Source organism: Filicampus tigris, chromosome 12 (genome assembly GCF_054856515.1).
Source record: "Filicampus tigris isolate MCC_2025a chromosome 12, RoL_Ftig_1.0, whole genome shotgun sequence".
NCBI classification, from domain to species: domain Eukaryota; kingdom Metazoa; phylum Chordata; class Actinopteri; order Syngnathiformes; family Syngnathidae; genus Filicampus; species Filicampus tigris.
Genome location: NC_141228.1, coordinates 10,851,741 through 10,871,236, shown reverse-complemented (window position 1 = coordinate 10,871,236; position 19,496 = coordinate 10,851,741). Strand labels below are relative to the sequence as shown.

General features: G+C 39.6%; 1 protein-coding gene across 17 annotated transcripts in view; it reads right to left on the bottom strand.

Moving 5' to 3' along the window:
* adgrl2a (adhesion G protein-coupled receptor L2a) overlaps nucleotides 1-19,496 on the bottom strand; it is a 116,910-nt gene that overhangs the window by 77,862 nt on the left and 19,552 nt on the right. For 16 of the 17 annotated variants that reach the window (XM_086046841.1, XM_086046842.1, XM_086046847.1 and 13 more), the window contains exon 2: nucleotides 16,608-16,782. In XM_086046841.1, the coding sequence (XP_085902967.1) occupies nucleotides 16,608-16,671 (64 nt within the window). In that variant the 5' untranslated portion in view covers nucleotides 16,672-16,782. Of the gene's footprint in view, nucleotides 1-16,607; nucleotides 16,783-19,496 lie in introns of those variants that run through there. The other variant, XM_086046857.1, reaches the window with a different exon arrangement.

Below are 19,496 nucleotides of genomic sequence, written 5' to 3'. Positions count from 1 at the left end.
ACATTTTCCTGCATATTTCTTCAGACATGTCATTTTTCAGTCATTTTCACACTGAGGCAGATACTATGACGTTATTGTGATTGGTTGGTGCACTTTAAATCTATACCATATGCCAAATTTATACTGTCTATATATAACGGGAACAATGACCTCAACTTCACTTAAAAAAACTAACGTCAATAATGCAGATATTGCGGTATTAGGATTAACACGATATCGTTGTTGTCATGTTACAATATTAAAAGCAATACATCTACGTCAAAAAATATTACTTTTCGTCCGCTTCAGCTGAACACAGCATTGTGAACTACATTGATAATGATACTTTGCTTATTTCTGTCACTGCTGTTATTATGTACAAAAACACAATATTGTGTTTTTTTTCCCCAATATAATGACCTTTTTTCCCTTTGTCATTAGTTTTTATACAGTATCATGAGCTTTTCTTACATCCCCAAGCTCACCACAATATGATAATTATCTTATTGTGAGGTTCATATCATGATAATATTGTATTGTGACGTTTGGATATCATTACATCCCAATAACAATGTGATGGTGGTCATCATGAAAAAAGGAACATACATCAAAGAAAAAAACAACACAAAACCAAATTGATATTTAGGCTCAAGGGAGGGATGGCACATTGTGAAATAATAATAATAATAAACTAGATGCCAAAAATGTTTGCGGAATAAAATCACAAAGTATTGTGTCTTTGTGCCAGCAAAGTCTCTCAAAAGATACAAGTTATCAAAGCAATTGAAAATTTGAATTAAGTGAGGGATCCAAACTTCATTTTTTTCTCTTTCATCAAGGTGTTATACTAGTGCGAGTGTGTTATGGGAGCTAAATAATATATGATATTTGGATAATGGTTATAGTAGAAATGTTCGGGGGGGAAAAAAAACCACTTGCAAAGACAGAGAGAAGCATGATGATAGTGGATAGTGGAAGACGACGAGGCAAAGAGCAGTCAGGAAAGAAGTGTTTGAACCTCATTTGTATTCCCCACCATCCAACTCCCTCCAATTCATTTACATCTCTGCTACCTCCATAGCAACAACAGGGGGGCTATCAAGAGCATCTTTGATATAGGTACATGACTGTGAAATAGATGCTGTCATTTCAGTGCGAGGACTCACTGTTGGTGTTAAGGTGGGCTTCTTTACCAAGAAATTAACCCTGTTGGGCACTTCCCACCAACCACTTCCACTTCTCCATCCAGCACTTGAGGGCACAAACGCCTACATGCGAAATGCTATTAGCTAAATCTGACCTCCGTTTTAAGTATAAAATTATCTTATGTAAAGAGGTCCTTCACAGTAACATAATGGTGTGTATGGTCTTTCATTTCAAACAAATTTAATGCAGTAACTAGCTACTTAATTAATCCTACAGCAAATTCCGTTGCTGAAGTCTTGCTCGCAATAGAAACGCAATTTCATGAAAATAAGCAGCAATGTACACTTGTATGTAAATCAACCTTTAGGACTAATTAAGCTCAATGGGGCCCATCAAGGTCATAAATCCCCCCTTTTTTCATAATGCATTATTGACTTCCCATCATCAGCACGTCGGCTGGCTGCACTCACACAAGCACAAACTGTCATCTCACCATCTAATATCGGATCGCCCTGGGGACAGCCTGCGTGTGTGTGCGTGTGTGTGTGTGAGATAGAAAGGGTGAGTGCTTTTTAGGCCATAGAAAAAAAGCAAAGACATGTTGTAATGAAATGGTTGCAATGACCATCAAATATGTCACTATGTGCCATGACCCTTGGTAAATATGGCAAATATCCAGCCAGTATGTTTTTGTTATAATTTTACACTTTGGGTTTTTTGATGGGTCACCGGGAGCCATGTTGTGATGACCCTGCCGGAATAAGTTTTAATGATTATGTTATATTTACAGTATTATAACTCTATTAAGACTTTAAGAAAATATTACTTCTGTGTAGTCATTTTTTGCGTGTTATGCTTTTATTTTTGTATTTTGTGGCGTAAAATCAAATTGAATATTTAACATTTGACATTTTCTGGGCTGTATATATCTCAAGTATGAGGATTCAACCTGACACACAAATCATTTGTGCTGTACGGTAAAAAGGTCGATGATGACCGATCAATTCAAGTGGATAAAACAAAAAATAGTGAATATTAAATCTTACAAAAAACAAGAATGTGTTGATTTCATTGCATTTATTAAATGTGTACTGGTCCAATGGGGCCAGTGTCAGTAAATCACGTAGTGGCCCCAAGCCATCGGGCCACCGTTAATGTGGAACCAAGAAAACAACAACACAATAAGAAAATGTAATACAAATTTATGAGCCAATCATATGGTCAAAGCCATTTTTGCATTCATTTGTAGATGGGCCAAGTGTAAATTAGTTTTTTTAGCTTGTTATTGTTGTTTTTTAGCGTGTAGTTATAATAGTGAAGTGAACCAATGGGCTATTCTTAAAGAGAACGGTATTAAACGGTTCCTTACTCCAGTTTTTCAGTAAGAGCAGGCACTTTTGACCTCATTACACTGCCTTATCGCTAACAATATTTCACTTTATATTACCTAAGTTTAAATGTGATAAGGATGTCAGCCATATTTTCTTTGAAAGACCTTTCAAATTGGATTCGGGATGTGTTTGCCAGCTCACTGCCACTGTTTCCATTACAAATGATGAAAAAATAGACTCATATTCGTCGAGCGGCTCGGACTCCGTTCGCTCTCTGCTCCAATGAAGCGTTTGATGCTCCTTGATTCAATAAGGAAACATTTCCCAGTGGGTCACCAGTGGCGGCACACACAAATGAGAGAGGTCCATCTGCTTGGTTTGCATTCCCAGAGTGCACTTCCTCAAGAAGGACCACAGTGCTTGTTTCTTTCGATGAGACTACATTCTCGTGTGTATGCATTTGTGCCACATTATTCAGCTCGTGTTTCGAATGACCCCTACCTGTCATTGAAGTCTGCTGACCAGCCCAGTGAAGACGCCATTTTTTCCACACCTGATTCAACTCTCTTTCAGTCTAGACTTGCTGCCTCCTCGCCGCTAGGACAGGTTGTTATCTTGAAAATGTTTAATTTATTTCACGTAGAATTTTTGGACTTTTGTTTGATAATACAACTGTACATCACTGCAAAAGAATGCACGTTTCGTGTAGCAGCATTCTTTTTACATTTTGAATCCTTGAACAACAAGGATTTCATCACGTTACTTTCAGGACACAGCTGACAATTGTACACTCACTTCTACGGATCAAGGATCTGTTGCGTTTATTATAATACATTGGAGACTGCATGTTGTTCCAAAACTAACACCGAAAACTAAACTAAAATCGAATCAATTCATCTCAACTCAACTCATATTTATTTTATATGCCCACTGTTAGACATTACATTAATTTAATACCTTTCAATAATGTAAACATTTGACTCTTGGCACCCAAAATACTCATAAAAATGACAAATGATCACAGTCACAGTGAATTCTCTCTAGTAGACAATGACGTCTATGAACACATGGACATTACATAGAGTGAGAAACTGACAGTGTAAAGTCTGGTCCATGTCCGGTCCATATCGAAATTCTCTGTTTAAAAGAGTTCAGGTTTGCAGTGTGTGTGAAGGCGGATTAAGCCTTCTTACTACAATTCACGGTCTTGCAACTGTTTCCTGCCATCACCTTGTCACAGTAAGGGAATCTTGATGTTCCCATATCACGATTTATGAGATGGCTCTCATGACTTCTCTTTTTGCTTCAGTTCAAACTGATTTATGGATTTTTGAGGTGGTATGTAAAACATCTGATGATTTAAAATTAAGATAAAGCAACACAAACGAATAACAACCCCCGACAAGCTGAGCCCGTATTAGTACAGACATTTATCTCACTTAATTAAAAATGACTTACTCTATTGCTATTGATTTGTAATGTTTCCACATGGGAAATTTTAGATTGCTGTTTTCTCCAGGCAATAGTTTACTTTAGGGGCTTAAGAAAAGAGAACCAAGCCCTTGACATATGGACACACTTAGGGGTCATAATGACTCACAAGGTCAAATGCTGAGTCACACGGGGTCAAGACGTAGTGATCTGTCACAGGACAAATGGTCGGGGCTGACAAGTTAAAGCTGACAGCAAGCAAACCAGAAATGCATGACCTTTTTCTCTAAATGGTGACTTTTGAAAATAGGATAATGAACTAAAACAACTTTGCTTTCCCAGACAGCCTATGGTCACTTGGATTAGTATTAGTATTAGTATACACTTACACTATACAGTATATTGTGTTGTAACAACTAAAAAAGCTTGGATCCATTGCTTCGCGTTGATTATGTTGAGACAATTGGTGTAAAAGTTGAGAGAGCTACTTACGGTAGCTTCAACCAGCAGAGGTGCTTTTGTATCAGCCTAGACAAGTTTGCTTTCTCAAGAAGGAAACATGAGGAGGATGGAAAGATGAGCTACATCACTGCACACCTCTTCTCTGGCACAACTATTTCAAGCAGCAACAATGTGCTCGAGATGACACTGGCAACGAAATTGGAGTTCAGAGCATTCAGAGCAAGATTCTCAAATCCCTCTACAAATACTCAGTGTTGTAACTGAATGAGTTCAATGAACGTAGGTTCATGAACTTGTTCATATTTTGGGCCAACGGGAACTGAACGTAGTGTACATTTTTGCGAATGCGCTCATTTTGACACCTGTGAACGGCTTTTCAACACGATCATTAAAAAATTTTTAACTCTGAACTAGTTTGCACAGAAAATGAACTTTTCCAACACTGCAAATACTAAAAAAAAGAAAATTATTATACTATTAATGCAACATTCATTTTTTCCCTGAGTCACTTGAGGATTTTTTTTTCACATGCCCATTTATATCATGTGCCGAGGAAACTACTTAACAAGCTTCATAAATGGGAACTCAGACTTCCTCAGAAAGGCTCTGGATCTAAATCCTTTATATTTACGACCACAGTTCCACCACCCCTCGTTTACAGGAGCTTCAACTGGATTTAGAGCTGCTCTAAATCAGGACAAAGGAAAGCAAAAGGACAAAGAGGACGCTGGTAAATGCAAGCAGCAATATCTTGCATCTGAATCTAAAAAAATGAAAACTGCAAAAATCAGCAAAATATGCATCTTTCAGGTGTATTATGTTCTTTTAACAGAACACAAAATGGATTGCACTTGCACATACTGAGATCAAAATGCCTTTGATCTGCATTGAAAGCATCTCCTCGAACACCTGCATGAATTAGCTAGAACAGCTCATGTTCAGGGGGAAATTCAATTGTTTCATAAAATGTTATTTGAGTGTGCTGAAAGGAGACGAAATGTCTTACTAACATTTAAAAGAGATATGAATTTAATTTGGGTGGCACGGTCGTCGACTGGCTAGCACGTCCGCCTCACAGTTCAGACGTCGTGGGTTCGATCCCGGCCCAGGCCTCCCTGTGTGGAGTTTGCATGTTCTCCCCGTGCCTGCGTGGGTTTTCTCCGGGTACTCCGGTTTCCTCCCAAATTCCAAAAACATGCATGGTAGGTTGATTGGACTCTCTATATTGCCCCTAGGTGTGATTGTGAGTGCGGATGTTTGTCTCTGTGTGCCCTGCGATTGGCTGGCAACTAATTCGGGGTGTACCCCACCTACTGCCCGAAGGCAGCTGGGATAGGCTCCAGCACGCCCCGCGACCCTTGTGAGGAGAAGCGGTATAGATAATGGATGGATGGATGAATTTAATTTGTTCTGTGACCATGCTCCTAAGTCAAAACATATTCTCGCAAAATCATCTTTCTCCATTGAAATGAATAGAAATGCCATAAATCCGTTTCCCCCAAAATAATACATGAAAAAAAATGTCACTCATCGTTTTTTTCATGAGAAAAATAGCCCTCTATAATACTGTACTTTATGAAATATACTGTAATGAAAATGCAATACAATTAAAACAAATTAAATGTTTTCTTCACACTTTCTTCCATGACCACCTGGGTATAGACATACAAATATACTGTACTGGGAGTCTACTAAACTCTCTCAGGTTCTCAGTACAGCAGTACTATTAGCCATTCTTTGAAGAGGATAAAAAATATATGTCTCTGAGTAAAGTTTTATTCTCTTTCTACATACTGTATGTTGGTCCATTGTTAGAATATAACATAGTGTGTCCGATGTATGCTAACATTAAGCTAGCGGAGGCTATGTAGTTGTTTTTAACCACACAACGTGTAATTCTCTTTGTTTTATGTTTACTTTGACAGCAACCTTTAGCTGAGAGTGGTACTAAGAAGCTTGAAGCTACATTTTGAAGAATTGGTTACTTTCTGCCAATTGCTACTGTGAGTTCAGTCAGCTGCCATTTTACAGCATTTGTATTTCACGTTTGCACAACAACAAAAAAAAATGGCTGATCAACAGCTCCTAACAGCAAAGACGTATAGATCACTTGTATCTCAAGGTATCACTGCAACAACAGCGCTTCAAACATTTTAATATATGCAGCATTATTATAATGTAATGTAATGTAAGTACATGTTACAGTTCAATGTGCTATGTAAGACCGTATCCTGGCACCAGCCACTTGCTACCACAATGCTTGAAGACCATGCCCTGCTGATGAAAAGTGAATATTGCAGCTCCATGTGACATGAAATGCTGTCTAGTCACCTTAAAATTCCACAGTGATACAGTAGCAAAGACCCTTTGACCAACTGAGCTAGTTCATTTGCGGTCCCGAAGCTTCCATGCTGGTTCTGCTTTGAAATACCATCTACTGGATAATCAAAAACATTCTCCTCATCTGCCCCTTCCACAGTCCACTTGATCAGCAATCATATGAAGGTAGATCTGAGGCCTTTTATGTCCCCAACATTTCTGTTGTAAAAAAGGCTTACAGCATATGTTGTATTTATTTATAGGAATGTTCTTTTAAAGATAACAGAATAATTTGCTCAAGACTACAAAAGTAAAATCTGTATTATAATTAGATAGAAATAAAGAGCACAAATTTAAAATGAAAGCATACCAATGCTGATTAAAATGCCTGTTCATAAAAAAGTTCTCCATGACTCCTAGATCCGCATTACCGCTAACCAACAAAAAACATTTTTTTCTATGAACTGTAGCTGTTTTTCAATTGCCTTGGAGATATGTCATATAACTTATCTTGTATTTGGGATTCATAGAAGAGACTCCGTGGGTTATAAAAAAGTTTTACAGATTGCTTTAGATATACAGGATTTGTAAGGAACCCACATGATTTTGCTTAAACAAGAACAAAATGAGACAAAGGATGACGGTAAACTACAAGTCTGGTGGGGAAAGGATGCGGGTAGATGACGAATCAAGCCCACCCAATGAGGGCCTTCTCCGACTTTCTTGAATGGCCATTATCCACAAGGATCAGCCCAGCGAATGACAGGTAAAGGTAGGCTTCACACAAACACGGATGTTCTCCCACACTGAACCGATCTCCTTGTCTTAAACCCAAAAGGACTACACTAGAGCTGTGGCAACACTTTTGACAAACAAAGTTGTCTTGTATTGTCTGTGAGAAATCTGCAAGACTCATGAGACAAATACCATTTCCTTTCATTAAACAGAGAACAACAACAACTCAGAAAAAGTGGCAAGGATCAAGGTATCTAAGAGACACCATTTGTAATGTCCTTGTAATAACTCATGATGATGAGAAAACATTAGAGCTGAAAGAAAACATAGTGTTTCCTGTAACGAGAGTTATTGAAGGTGACCGCAAACAGCCAATTAAAGATTCTTGTCAAGGTTTCTTCTGCTTAAAAAGACAGTCTTGACACAATGGTTGTAAACAACAATCACTGGAATGTGAGATAAAGTTCACCTTGCCATTGTATGGTTTGAAATGATAAACCCTGGCCTGGTGTTTCAACTACGGCATGGGAAGGTAGGATGCGGATAAAACAAGGGGAAGATGGGGAAACACAAGCACCGTGGTATGATCTGCTCATAATCGACAACGATATCTAAATACTTTTAATTAATATTTTTCCCCATTCCTTTCTTACTGTCACACAGACGTGATGGATATCTGTTCAACAGGTCAACAGATTGTAGTCTATACACTGTATCTCTACCTTTTGGGCAGCAACTGTTGATGTTGAAGAGTGGTACAGTGGACAGGAGGAGTGCGCTGTTCTTCAAAACTTCTGACAATGGGGAAAAAACGTTTATTGCTGTCTAATGAATCAAGCTGTTGGTTCAAAGTTCATACCAAACATGGCAATACCTTCCTCGGTGGCCAGGTGAAAGGAGGTCTGTGTTTGGGTTGGGTGGGAGTATGTCAGCACTCTGCAATGCTCTGCATGACAAACACCAACCTGGGGCCAGCTGTGACAAAGCACTAATCCAACAAAATCCCTCCTTCCTTTGCTGAAAATCCTAATGAGGATTTGAAGTGCTGAGTAGGGAGGAGACCCAGGGGCTGTGGCTACACCTTGCCACTGCTTATTGTCTCCTTATCTCCAAGGCTGGCTGGTGATGAAAGAGACATGACAGCACGGTGGGCCTTCGTACACAAGGCCCCCATGCCTGCCTGGCTCCATGGGGATCCAGATTCAACAGTTGGCCACAAACAAACGAAATGACAGCAAACAATACAGGGTTAGACAAAACTAACAGGACTTTACCAAAGATACATGAGACAAAAGAAAATTCACCAATGGCTCAAGTCATTACTGTTAATGGGTATGTTTAGATGTGAACAATATATGAAAAAATTGTCCTTTTTGTTTGCTAGCCTTTTTAAAATGGTTTGTGACAATAGGACAAAATTTAAATTCTCAGCATTCACACTGCGCTGCAAAATTGTAAACATTGTATTTTGCATGCCTTGCATGAATCTCGCTTGAATCTCGAGGACAGTACCACATGAATTCAGCACTGAACCAACTACTTGTCTTAGTTTTCTTGACTAAGGCTGTGAACAAATCAATGGCGACTCAAATTGAGTAGCCAATCGGCCGTTAAAAACAAACAGCGAATGAGTATTTCCAGATTCGAGTCGAACTCTCGCGTCTATTGTCACAGAATGGCCACACGCACGCGCGTATGTCTCACATCTATGTGTTGACGTATGTATGTGGGAGTTCATTCGACACCTCGCAATATTCGAGTATAAAGAAGCGTGTATGTGTATGGGAATATTTAGCCAGATATTAAGAATTGGATTCAACTGTTAAGCAGTCATTGAAGCCCAGCTGGACAGTTTATCAACGACTTCAGTGCTGGCCTCACAGTGGCATACGAGGGAGTGTGGCCACTGGCATGGTGGAGAAGACACGAAAATACTCAGGTTTTATTAGCGCTAGATGGCAGCTTGTACGACAAGTACATGGATTTAAAATTGGTCACAGTAATTCTATCAGGCTTCTGCCCATTTTCAGGAATCTGTTTTTAAAGGCCGGGTACACACATAAGGGCAATCGGGCTGTTTTTGTCACGATTTTGCACCTTCCCGACCAAGGTCGTCCAAAATGAGTTTTGGCCAACAATCTTAGTGGAAGTCAACCCAAACATTTTTTTTTCAATAATATGTTCTATGCAGGCCTACTAGTTTAAGCAAGTTATTCTGATTAATATGGGCTTTGTGGAATATGAGTCAATCCACCTATGTTTAGCCATCTCTGCATCTGTGATGTTATTTTCAGTCGAGAGAAGTGACAAAATGGCCGCCCCCTGAGATGGCAAAAAATGGGTGGATTTTGCTGCTTAACTCATATTTTATATTAATCATATTGCCTTTTTTCAACAAGTGGGCCTGCATAGAACATATTCTTGAAAAAATATGTTTGGGTTGACTTCCCTTTTAAATAAAGAATGGGTTCAATATTTACGACCACAAGTCGTCATGTGTATGGGGTGAGCCAACCTCTCCTGAGCTGCTTGACTCCATGAACTGTGGGGTGAATAGAATGTAGCCAATCAAAAAGGGAACCCTGACTGACTACAGAGGAAGCGACGCCAAATGGAATAAATATGTCCAACCCGGCATCATTTGTAGTATAAAAGTGTGTTCCAGACTCCAAGAAGTATTTTCCAAAGTCTTTCCTTGCAGACATTGCCATTTTCCACAACGGTCCTTTTCGGAAACACTTGGATAACATCGGCTTATGTCCAGGAGTTCTGTTTCCCTTCGTCGTTTTTGAGTGATCACGTGATCATGTGAGATTGCTGCATCTGATGACATCGGTGGTGGAAGAGAATTGTTATGTGTGTGGTACTCTGCATTGAGTTTATTGGAGCAGACCACACACAAAACGACACAAACTGTTAAATGTTAAATGTGTGTACCCAGCCTAACTCTGATCAGACGACTAAGTTACTTTATGATGTTTATTTAAAAGAAACCCAACCACTGTTTGGCTTATGTCTTCAACATAAAGTTCCTTATACGGTGAGGGACCTAAGCTCTTAGAACAGAGTGGCTCTCTTCTTTTCTTTTGTAATTACTAGAAAATGTTTGAGGTTCCAAAAATGCTTGCTTGGCAGATAGCATTATGGTTTCTTTTTTGCTGAGAAGAAATCGCCTGTTGGATAGATGGAAAACTAAACACAGTGCAGAGTAACAGAACACACACAGCCTCTCCTAAGGGGGACATATTGACTGGTTTCTGGGATATTTTGGCTTTTGTTTTAATGGACTTACATTCAAATAATACATTTGGAACACATTTTATGACTATTTTCAAGTTTTCTTGAAGCCAGCAGATAGAACTACCCAGAGAAAATTGTGGCACGGCAGTGGGTGGCACAAGATGGTGTTCTTACAGGTTCTGGCTCGCATTAAGCCCTCAGCTTTTACTTCCAGTAATTACATTTTGGAACACCCTGATTGTCTATTTCACTCCATTCACTTTGAGATTAAGGTTTAAAGCCTCTTCTCCTTTGCTTTCACGTGATCCAAAAAAGAGGACTTTTAAAGGTGCCCTTCTATACTGCCCTTGAGAAATTTCAAGTACTTCAAACAAATCAAGCTGTGACAAGAAACAAGAGTTGATGTAAGGGAGAGTGGGGTAGAAAAGGACTTACTCCTAAAAGTTTGATCTCTGAAACCACTTTTAAATCATGGTATAGTATTCAAGTTAGAGACATAACCGGCAAAAGCTTCATGGTAATGGAATGAAAACATAGAATATGGGAAAAAAAATAATTATAGTTATATAAACCTACTCTGACCTACTTTAATTTGAGTTTTGCTATACACAAATCCTATTTGTATTGTTTTTAGCCTTTAAAACCGCAATGGTATTTATCAGAGCTGGGCAGTCCGTCCCTGGGCCGGACCGGTCGGACCCTCCGGCCCAGCCGGATGCCCACTTTTGGGGCGGAGGGGTGGGGGGTGACAAATTTTTTAAAAATGGCTGGACTAAGCATGGCCGGAAGAGGATTTTAGTCCGGCCCACTAATCGGCCCTCATGCATGTGACGTGCTCGCGAGGCGGCCACATTTCATCTCAGCCTACTCGGTGAAAGGCTTCTTTTTAGGCTTCTTTCAAAACAACTTGTGTCCGGGAGTATATTCAAGCTGCGCGCAGCACTCAAGTATGGCGCATCATGCACTTTCCTACTTCCGTAAATACGCCGTAGCAAAACTGCTGTGTAGTGGTTTGCTGGCATGCTTTTATTTTGAAGGCCGGGAAGTGTGAAGGAGGGGAAGTGTGTAATATAAGTAACTTGTTGAATGCTTGCAGACTTGTAGTCTGTTGGCCACAAATAATTATACAATACGACAAAACCAACCCCAGGGCTCGCAATGGAAGTTAGTACACGCAGCTGGGTGAGTACGTGAGTAAGTGGCGCATTTGAAGCGTGTCCACAGCATGTTTGAATAGTAAGTTAGCCAGCTAATTGTCTTTAAATAAACCTCTACTGTTAGCATCTCTTCCGCGGGGGCATCATGCATGTTCTTGTTTTTTTTTTTGGGGGGGGGGGGGGGGTCGTAACGGGGCGGGGGCCGACAATGTTTATGAATATGGCCGGGGGGTCGCGGCCGGAAGGGTACCCAGGTCAAGGGTGGAGGGTTGCGGCCGGACGGGCAAAAAAGGGTCAAGTGCCCAGCTCTGGTATTTATCCAGTGCTCACTTTTTTTTTTTCGCTGTTAGAAGAAGTTTAAAAGTGACAAAGTTTGCGACACCGGGAACAGAGAAACGGAGCACATTTTGTCTTGATTGATCCTCAGCTGTGCGTCTGTCTGACAAGTCGCAATCCCCACTTCTCCTTGACACAGAAACATTGCTCCACTCACTGTAATTCGAACAATCTTAGGCGAAGCCTTTGAAGAGAGTGCACTGCTGATGCTAAGTGTGAATTGTTATTCACTTGCTGATGCCGACAAATCCTATCAGCCTGACTAAGTAAGGCGGGAAGACTTGGAAGACGGTTTAATCATGTGTTACGAAAGAAAATCATCACTGAATTACAAGTTATTGAAAACATTACAGGATTTCTTTGTAAATCACACCCTCAGCTAAATTTGCTCATGTTGCCATGGTAACGGTCACAGGAAACCAACAGGACAAAGGAAATGATCCTGCAGTTAGACAGATACCAAAGTTGAATGACTTTTGTGATACACAATATGATTGTTTATTAAATGTGCTCTTGTCAAATTTGCTGGTGTGCTGTGCGCAACCCAGAGTGTGCAGAAGGATGAAACAATATATGTATATTTTCATTCTGTCCACCACAGGTACATTTGAAAAATGAATGCCTCATAACAGTGTTAAACATAAATGAGTAGAACCCTTTGAAAAGTAAGCTTTTTATCTACTTTTAAGTGAACGCAGGCATAGACAGACTTTTGATGATGATCATTAATCAAAATACTTCAATTCAATAGTCATCTGTGTTTTTGTATTGTTGTGAATTTGAATGTCTTTATCTACAATTTTGCTTAGCTAGAATGCTATAATCGCCTCAGGGCTTCCATTTGAATGTTTCTGTGGCAATTAAAAAGAAAATATTCAGTGATAAAGTTAAAAAGGTAAATTAGAATTTGTAATCTATTGTTATGGAAAGTGATTTCCTTCATTTCTCACCTATGAAGTTTAAGAAGTAAGGTATGATAAAGGGGTGTAATGTAGGCTTTACTTATATTTACTGTTCTCTAATATTTAAATATTTAATATATAAATATTACATTTTTGGGGGTCATTTTTTTTGTTTTTTATCAAGTTCGGTGATCTTTATAAGGCAATTAACTCATGTTTTACGAAAGCCGAGATGAATTTGTAATTTGTCAAGAGGTAGCCCAACAGGTTTGTATGTCAATTGGCAGCTTAAGAATGTCAAATTCAGTGCTATTGTGAAATCTTGACTTTGAGCCCTAAGTATGGGTCAAGCCTGAGACACAAAGAGATTGACTCCTCCCACAATGCAATGCTACAATGTCCTTTGTGAGACCCTATCTGTCAGGTAAACGCCTACGTCATCTTCACACCCCAGTTTGTACAAAAGGATTTTTAGGAGATACAGAAGCAATTAGTCTAAATTCAGAAGCAATAGAAACCCTCATGACTCATCTGCGACTATTGACTGCATACATAAACATTCAGTTGTCAGTGTAGGTCATCTTGCCCTCCTATGAAAACTTTTGAGTCCAGAATTTGAAATGTTGTTAAAATGCTGTGTGAAGATCAAATCCAACAGTTGTGAATTGAAATGAGAATGTGCTGTCCCTTCAGTTATAAATAAATAAATAAATAAGCTCTACGACCACATAGCACAATGAGTACTTGCTGATATGCAGTCTAAAATCAATATCCGAATGTCCTGCCCGACAATGCAGTTTCAGTCAAGCTCTAAATGGTTCCTCTCGGGTTGTATGAAGACCACCCAACGACTGCATGAATAGTGACAAAAAAAAATCCAGCCAATGACTGTACAATCAGACCGTGCAGGGTGCCCAGAAACACAAGTCATAGCAAAGCTCGAGAATACACGCTGACTGCGGTAATGAAATTCTGGCACTATCTGTAGTTTCCAAGTAGTGGAAATGACATGAGAAAAGAAGACTTCTGGTCACAGTAGGCACTCCTTAAACCTGTAAGGCAAAATTGCATGTTTTAAGTTTCAAATGATGTGTTGCTATTACTTTTGTGCCTATATTAACATACAACAATAGAAAATAATTAATTGCATGTATGCAAGTGCATTGTATTTGAAATGTTCTTTTTGAATTTTAACCAGAGTCAAATTGAATGCCATAAAATTAAAAAAAAACCCAACATTAAATCCACCTGCAGTGTATTCAAATGTCTGACACAAATGATTTTCACTTGTCTGTTAGCTCTGTACTGTAGATCTATACACACACATTTTCTTTCAAAGATAAGATGGTGAGGGAAAAAAAGCAGGAATATAGGATGAAAGCCTTGGGATGACAGTGAACCAGCTGTGCAAATATAGATGAAAGACATGTATACATGTGGACCGCAGCCCAACAGACATCGCTGGGTGTGGAGGATGAGATATACAGAACATTGTAATTGGAGGTCACAACACAATCCCCTTCAGCAAAAGGAATAATGTTGTATGTGTGGCAGTCTTCCTTCCGAATACAAACTTTAAACTATTTACAACATTTCACTAACTCATTTAATTCAATTATAAAAATGCATTAAAAAGATATTAGGCATAGACGCAGTTTAATGAAGCGTGTGGACTTGGGGATATTGTTTGTAATGAACTGTTTCGGCGCTGATCTCTGCAGCTGAGATGGGAAATGGGACTGACACGAGGGGGGAGGAAATGCAAACTAACATAAATGACAAATGTTATCAATAGCCAAACCAAGTGCGCATTATTTAAATAGCTTGTGCATATTTCTATTGAGGGGGTTACGGCCACAAGTATATTAAACAAGCTTCACTTGTTAAAATACGACAAATGTTTGTTTGGGAACGTCTAGAACCCCCTGGCCGTTCCTACTTTTCTAGTGTTGTCTGTTTTGGCCTTTTAAAAGTGTTGGAGATGATACAACTTTGAAAATGCTACTGTTCGCCAGTCAATCACAAAGCACATATCGAGATGACAATCGTCCACATTCGCATCCACACTGTTACCGTGTGGGAATTGAACTCGCACAGAACTCTGGAGGGTAAACCACATCATTTCATAATTTTTTTTTCTAGTTTTCTTTAAACTTTTGATTTATAGGAACGTGACCACGTTTACTTCACATTATGATTCCTATTTGGTATTGTTTTATGTTGCCTATATTATAAATATGTCCGTGCTAATTTGTTTTTTGCAGATGCATTTTTCTAAGGAATGAGCATTTGACAAAATTTCCTTTATTGACTGGAGAACATTGATGATCATTTTTTTTTCAGATACTATATTTTAATGGGGTGCCAGAAACTCTCTGAATGTTCTAAACCTGTTTACATGTCAGCAATACATTTTAGAGAACAGCAATGCTGCCTTGAGAAGTTGATCATAATGATCAACATTAATTGTGTGTATTTTTTTTATGCATATGCGTGGGCGTACAGTAGCCTAACATTGCATTTAAAATCTATGTAGCGCTAGGTAAGAGCTGAAAGCTCTCTGTGATCCCAACTATCTCCATTTGCTCAAGGTGGAGTCACATTATAAGCCTGTAAAATTGCAAACTCTTATCGCCGCATGACGTGAGACGTGAGATGATGTATGTTGCCAGCATTGATGAAATTCTGCTTCTCAGTGTTTGACAAACCCACTGAAGCTGAAAGGAGGCACACACTCCACTTTTTGTGTGAAAATTCAAGCCAGATAACACACGCTAAAAGAAACAGGTGTCTTGTGTGACATGCTACATCAGTCATTAATTTGCCAACTTATTTCAATAACCTTACATTATAGAACTTCTTAAAAATACAAAAAAAGGAAGGCTGGGCAAGAGCTACAACAGTTGGCACCAAAGAAAAAATTATAATCGCTCTTCTGATATACTGCACTAAACAGAAGCCAATTTTTAAAGCAATCAGCAATTACCAAAAGTTGTGCACCACTATTGCAGTGATTAAAGACTAATAAGTAGAGGAAAGTGTTTATGATATGCAGTTTAGACATAAATCTGGCCATTAGGATACTGCCGAGACTGATTTAATCAGAGCTAAAACGCAGCATGATTAAAACATCGACGTTTTTGAGGTGTGCAATCTGTGAGCGCTGGCCACAACACAGAGCATTTTAGCCCGAAATTTCTAAATGCATCCAGCTCTGATGCCACTGGGAACAACCGGCGCTCTCATGCAGAAAATCTCTGGCAAATCACAATTTGTCTGAGATATACCAACTAATGAAAGCGCTACCGATCATCCCCATCCGCCTGAGCCTATGGTCCTTAGAGCCACATTACTTAGACATGCACTGTGGGACCTCAGAGGAGCAGCGTAAGCGTTACATTTTCATTGCTCATTCGAGAATTCCGAAAAAAGACTATAAGAAAGAAAATTCCCCACTGAGTGCCTGACTGTCAGTGAGCCTGAAACACACATTCAGGATGCTGTAAAATGGTGGTATGAAAACAAAGAGGTCTGTTTTTACAGACCCAAAGAGTTTCTCGTGCACTTACCCTCAGTGGAGTGGACTTGGGCCAGCGTGATGATAAACCAGCACAAGGTGTGTAGTTTCCACATGGCGCCAAGCGTTTGTGGTCTCTCGCAGGTTTTTGTGTCGTGACAAAAGGCTTCTGATTAAAAAAGTCCAATCCAAAAGGTCTTCGAGATGGTCATCATTGATCCTCTCACCTGTGGAGGAAAAATATCAAGAGGACACCTGAGTTCAGCTGGGAAACGGTATTCAGGGAAATGCTGCAAACCCACACGGACGGCCAAATAAGCGCATGAAGTCAATAATCGTGAGAGGGGGAAATCCTTTAATGGTATTTGGAAGCCCGACCACCTAACTGTCAGGAACTGGGTGCAACCAATACTGTCAAACAGACAGAGCCCGCCCTTGTCCAACTCCACTGTGAACTATGGGAGAGGGGTGCTGCACCTTATAAACCCTTGATCTAATTCCAGTATTATACTCTCAAAAATCCCCATCCATAAATCATAGCCTGTGCCTACCACCCAGGAGCACATGATACATATCTTAAAGGTTTTAAAGTGATGTTGATTTATCAAGACATCTCAGATTCTGAGTCGACTCTCTCTTGCCGACAGAAAGTTGACACGAGCCCAGAGTGAAAACGCTACAAAAGGAAGAGACAGCGGCCAACTGTAAGCTGAACTGCTTTCCGCATCCACGTGCATGAGAAATACTAAATCAACTGACGGCAGCGTTAAATGCAAAAATCATACGGCTCAGTGAACATGATCCAACATGTTTTCCGACGTCTTCAGCCTGGTGAAATAGTGACATTATATTTAAAGCCCACAGAACCAGTTAAACATCTACATTATAAATCACAAAGGGCCAATGTATAACTTACGCGAGACGGTATTCTAGCCGTAAATTAAGAGGTAAAATTGCCTTCCCCCCCCCCAGGCGCCGGTAAACAAATAAACACTTGAGAGCAAATGGTCAACATGCTCTGTTGTGACTGACCACAAAGTTATCTCTGCATCCACACCCTTTCACTCCAATCACTCCCAAGCAGGATTCCTGCCTCTCCACCTCATCCATACCTGTCCCACTAGTAGGACTTTGTTTGAATGTTTGTTTTTGAGCTCTTTCGCTACAAAAGCAAATGGCCCCCTCCCAAGTCATGGGTACACTAGTGGGGCTGCACAGGGTGAAACCTAAAGCCTACCTGCATGTCCAGGCAGGCGTTTCACACTACTCACGGCTCCCTTTTGTCCGCCTGTTTACATTGCTGGGTTCAACTCCGTCCTCGCAGTTCCGTGAACCATTAGCGCATTTACCAAGGGATGTGGCATCACTTAGACAACGGGGCACACAGGACCCCACTAGAAACTTTTTTCCCTTCATCTTTATTTAGACCAATCAAAAACAGCCATGTCCTTCTTTATGTGCCTGCAACCTTTCTTTGAATGTTCAGCTAAGGCATTCTGCCTGTCGCGTGCAGCCAGAGCTGTAAAACTCTGCTTCCCCTCACTGGAGAATATCCAATGGCTGTAGAGCGTTTGATCTATTTTGTGTTTGCTAGTTCCCAGACAGCGTAGTACTTCACGGGCATGAAAAAATGTAGCATGCACACATTAGGCAACAAAGTTGTAATTAAGTCCACCATAATCACCTCATCTAATATGACAGTATGTCTCACATGAGACCTCTAATTTCAGAGCCATTAAATTGAAGTTAGCGGGAGCACGGGACACGACATCACTGTATGTTTAGGTGCAGTGACTGGATTTGAATGAATGATTTTTTTTTTCAAGATTTGCATGTTCATATAAATAAAATTTGAAGGGACTATAAAAAGCTCACTGAATAAATCATGTTTTCAATTCATGTCCGACGTTTCTTAGTTTATGAGCATAATCTCAAGCAAACAAAGCAACTGGTTTCACACAATCTTTGTGGTGGGATGGAGAATAGACCAATGACTTTGGTGGACCGGATGTAAAGAATTACAAAAAACTTAAAAACGTAATGATAATACCCTAAAAAGCATATACCATATTTTTCGGACTATAAGTCGCGTTTTTTTTTTTTTTTTTTTTTTTTTTTTTTTCATAGTTTGGCCAGGGGTGCAACTTATACTGCGGAGCGACTTATGTGTGAAATTATTAACACATTATTACCTGCATATCATTTCCCAAGTTATTTTAACCCACATAAAGAACATAAAGATAAATCCTAAAAGCTATTAAAATGCATGAATAATCAAACGGTTAAAATCTAATATTGTGTTAAATAAGTCATTAAAATAGTATGATAAAAAGACAATTTTACAGTCTATCAATCCATCTATACAAAATAGTGTACTGTTCCTTTAAAAGGTGCCGTGCCTGGCAGTGCATGGTCTTGCATCATCAGCCAGCCACACACACACATGCACGCACGAGAGCGGAGGAGAGAACAGATAATTACGACCGAATACAAAAATACTTTTGGAGACTTGTAAACATTCTACATGGTCGGCGATAAATAAAATACTTATTTAATCTACGACCGTTTTGGTGAGTTTAAAGTTATCTTACCGTGACTTTCTTGTAATGCTACATGTGTGGATGTTTGCTAAATGTTACCATCGTAGCTCGGTGGAAATGATGTGTACTAAGCGCACAATTTTATTAATTTGATTTATATCGACACATTTATTTGCGTTACACGACAGAGACAACTTGGATTCCGAGGGGGGGGGCATTTTATGGCTGGTGCGACTTGTACTTTGGAGCGACGTATAGTCCAGAAAATACATTGGTTTTTTTTTTTGCATCGTTCACTATTACATCCTAATTTACATCTTCAAAAAGGAGCCGGTGGTACACCACACCTATGCTGCTCTGCAATTGTCTGCAGGCTGCAAAGTACAAGCTGAGGGTGATCG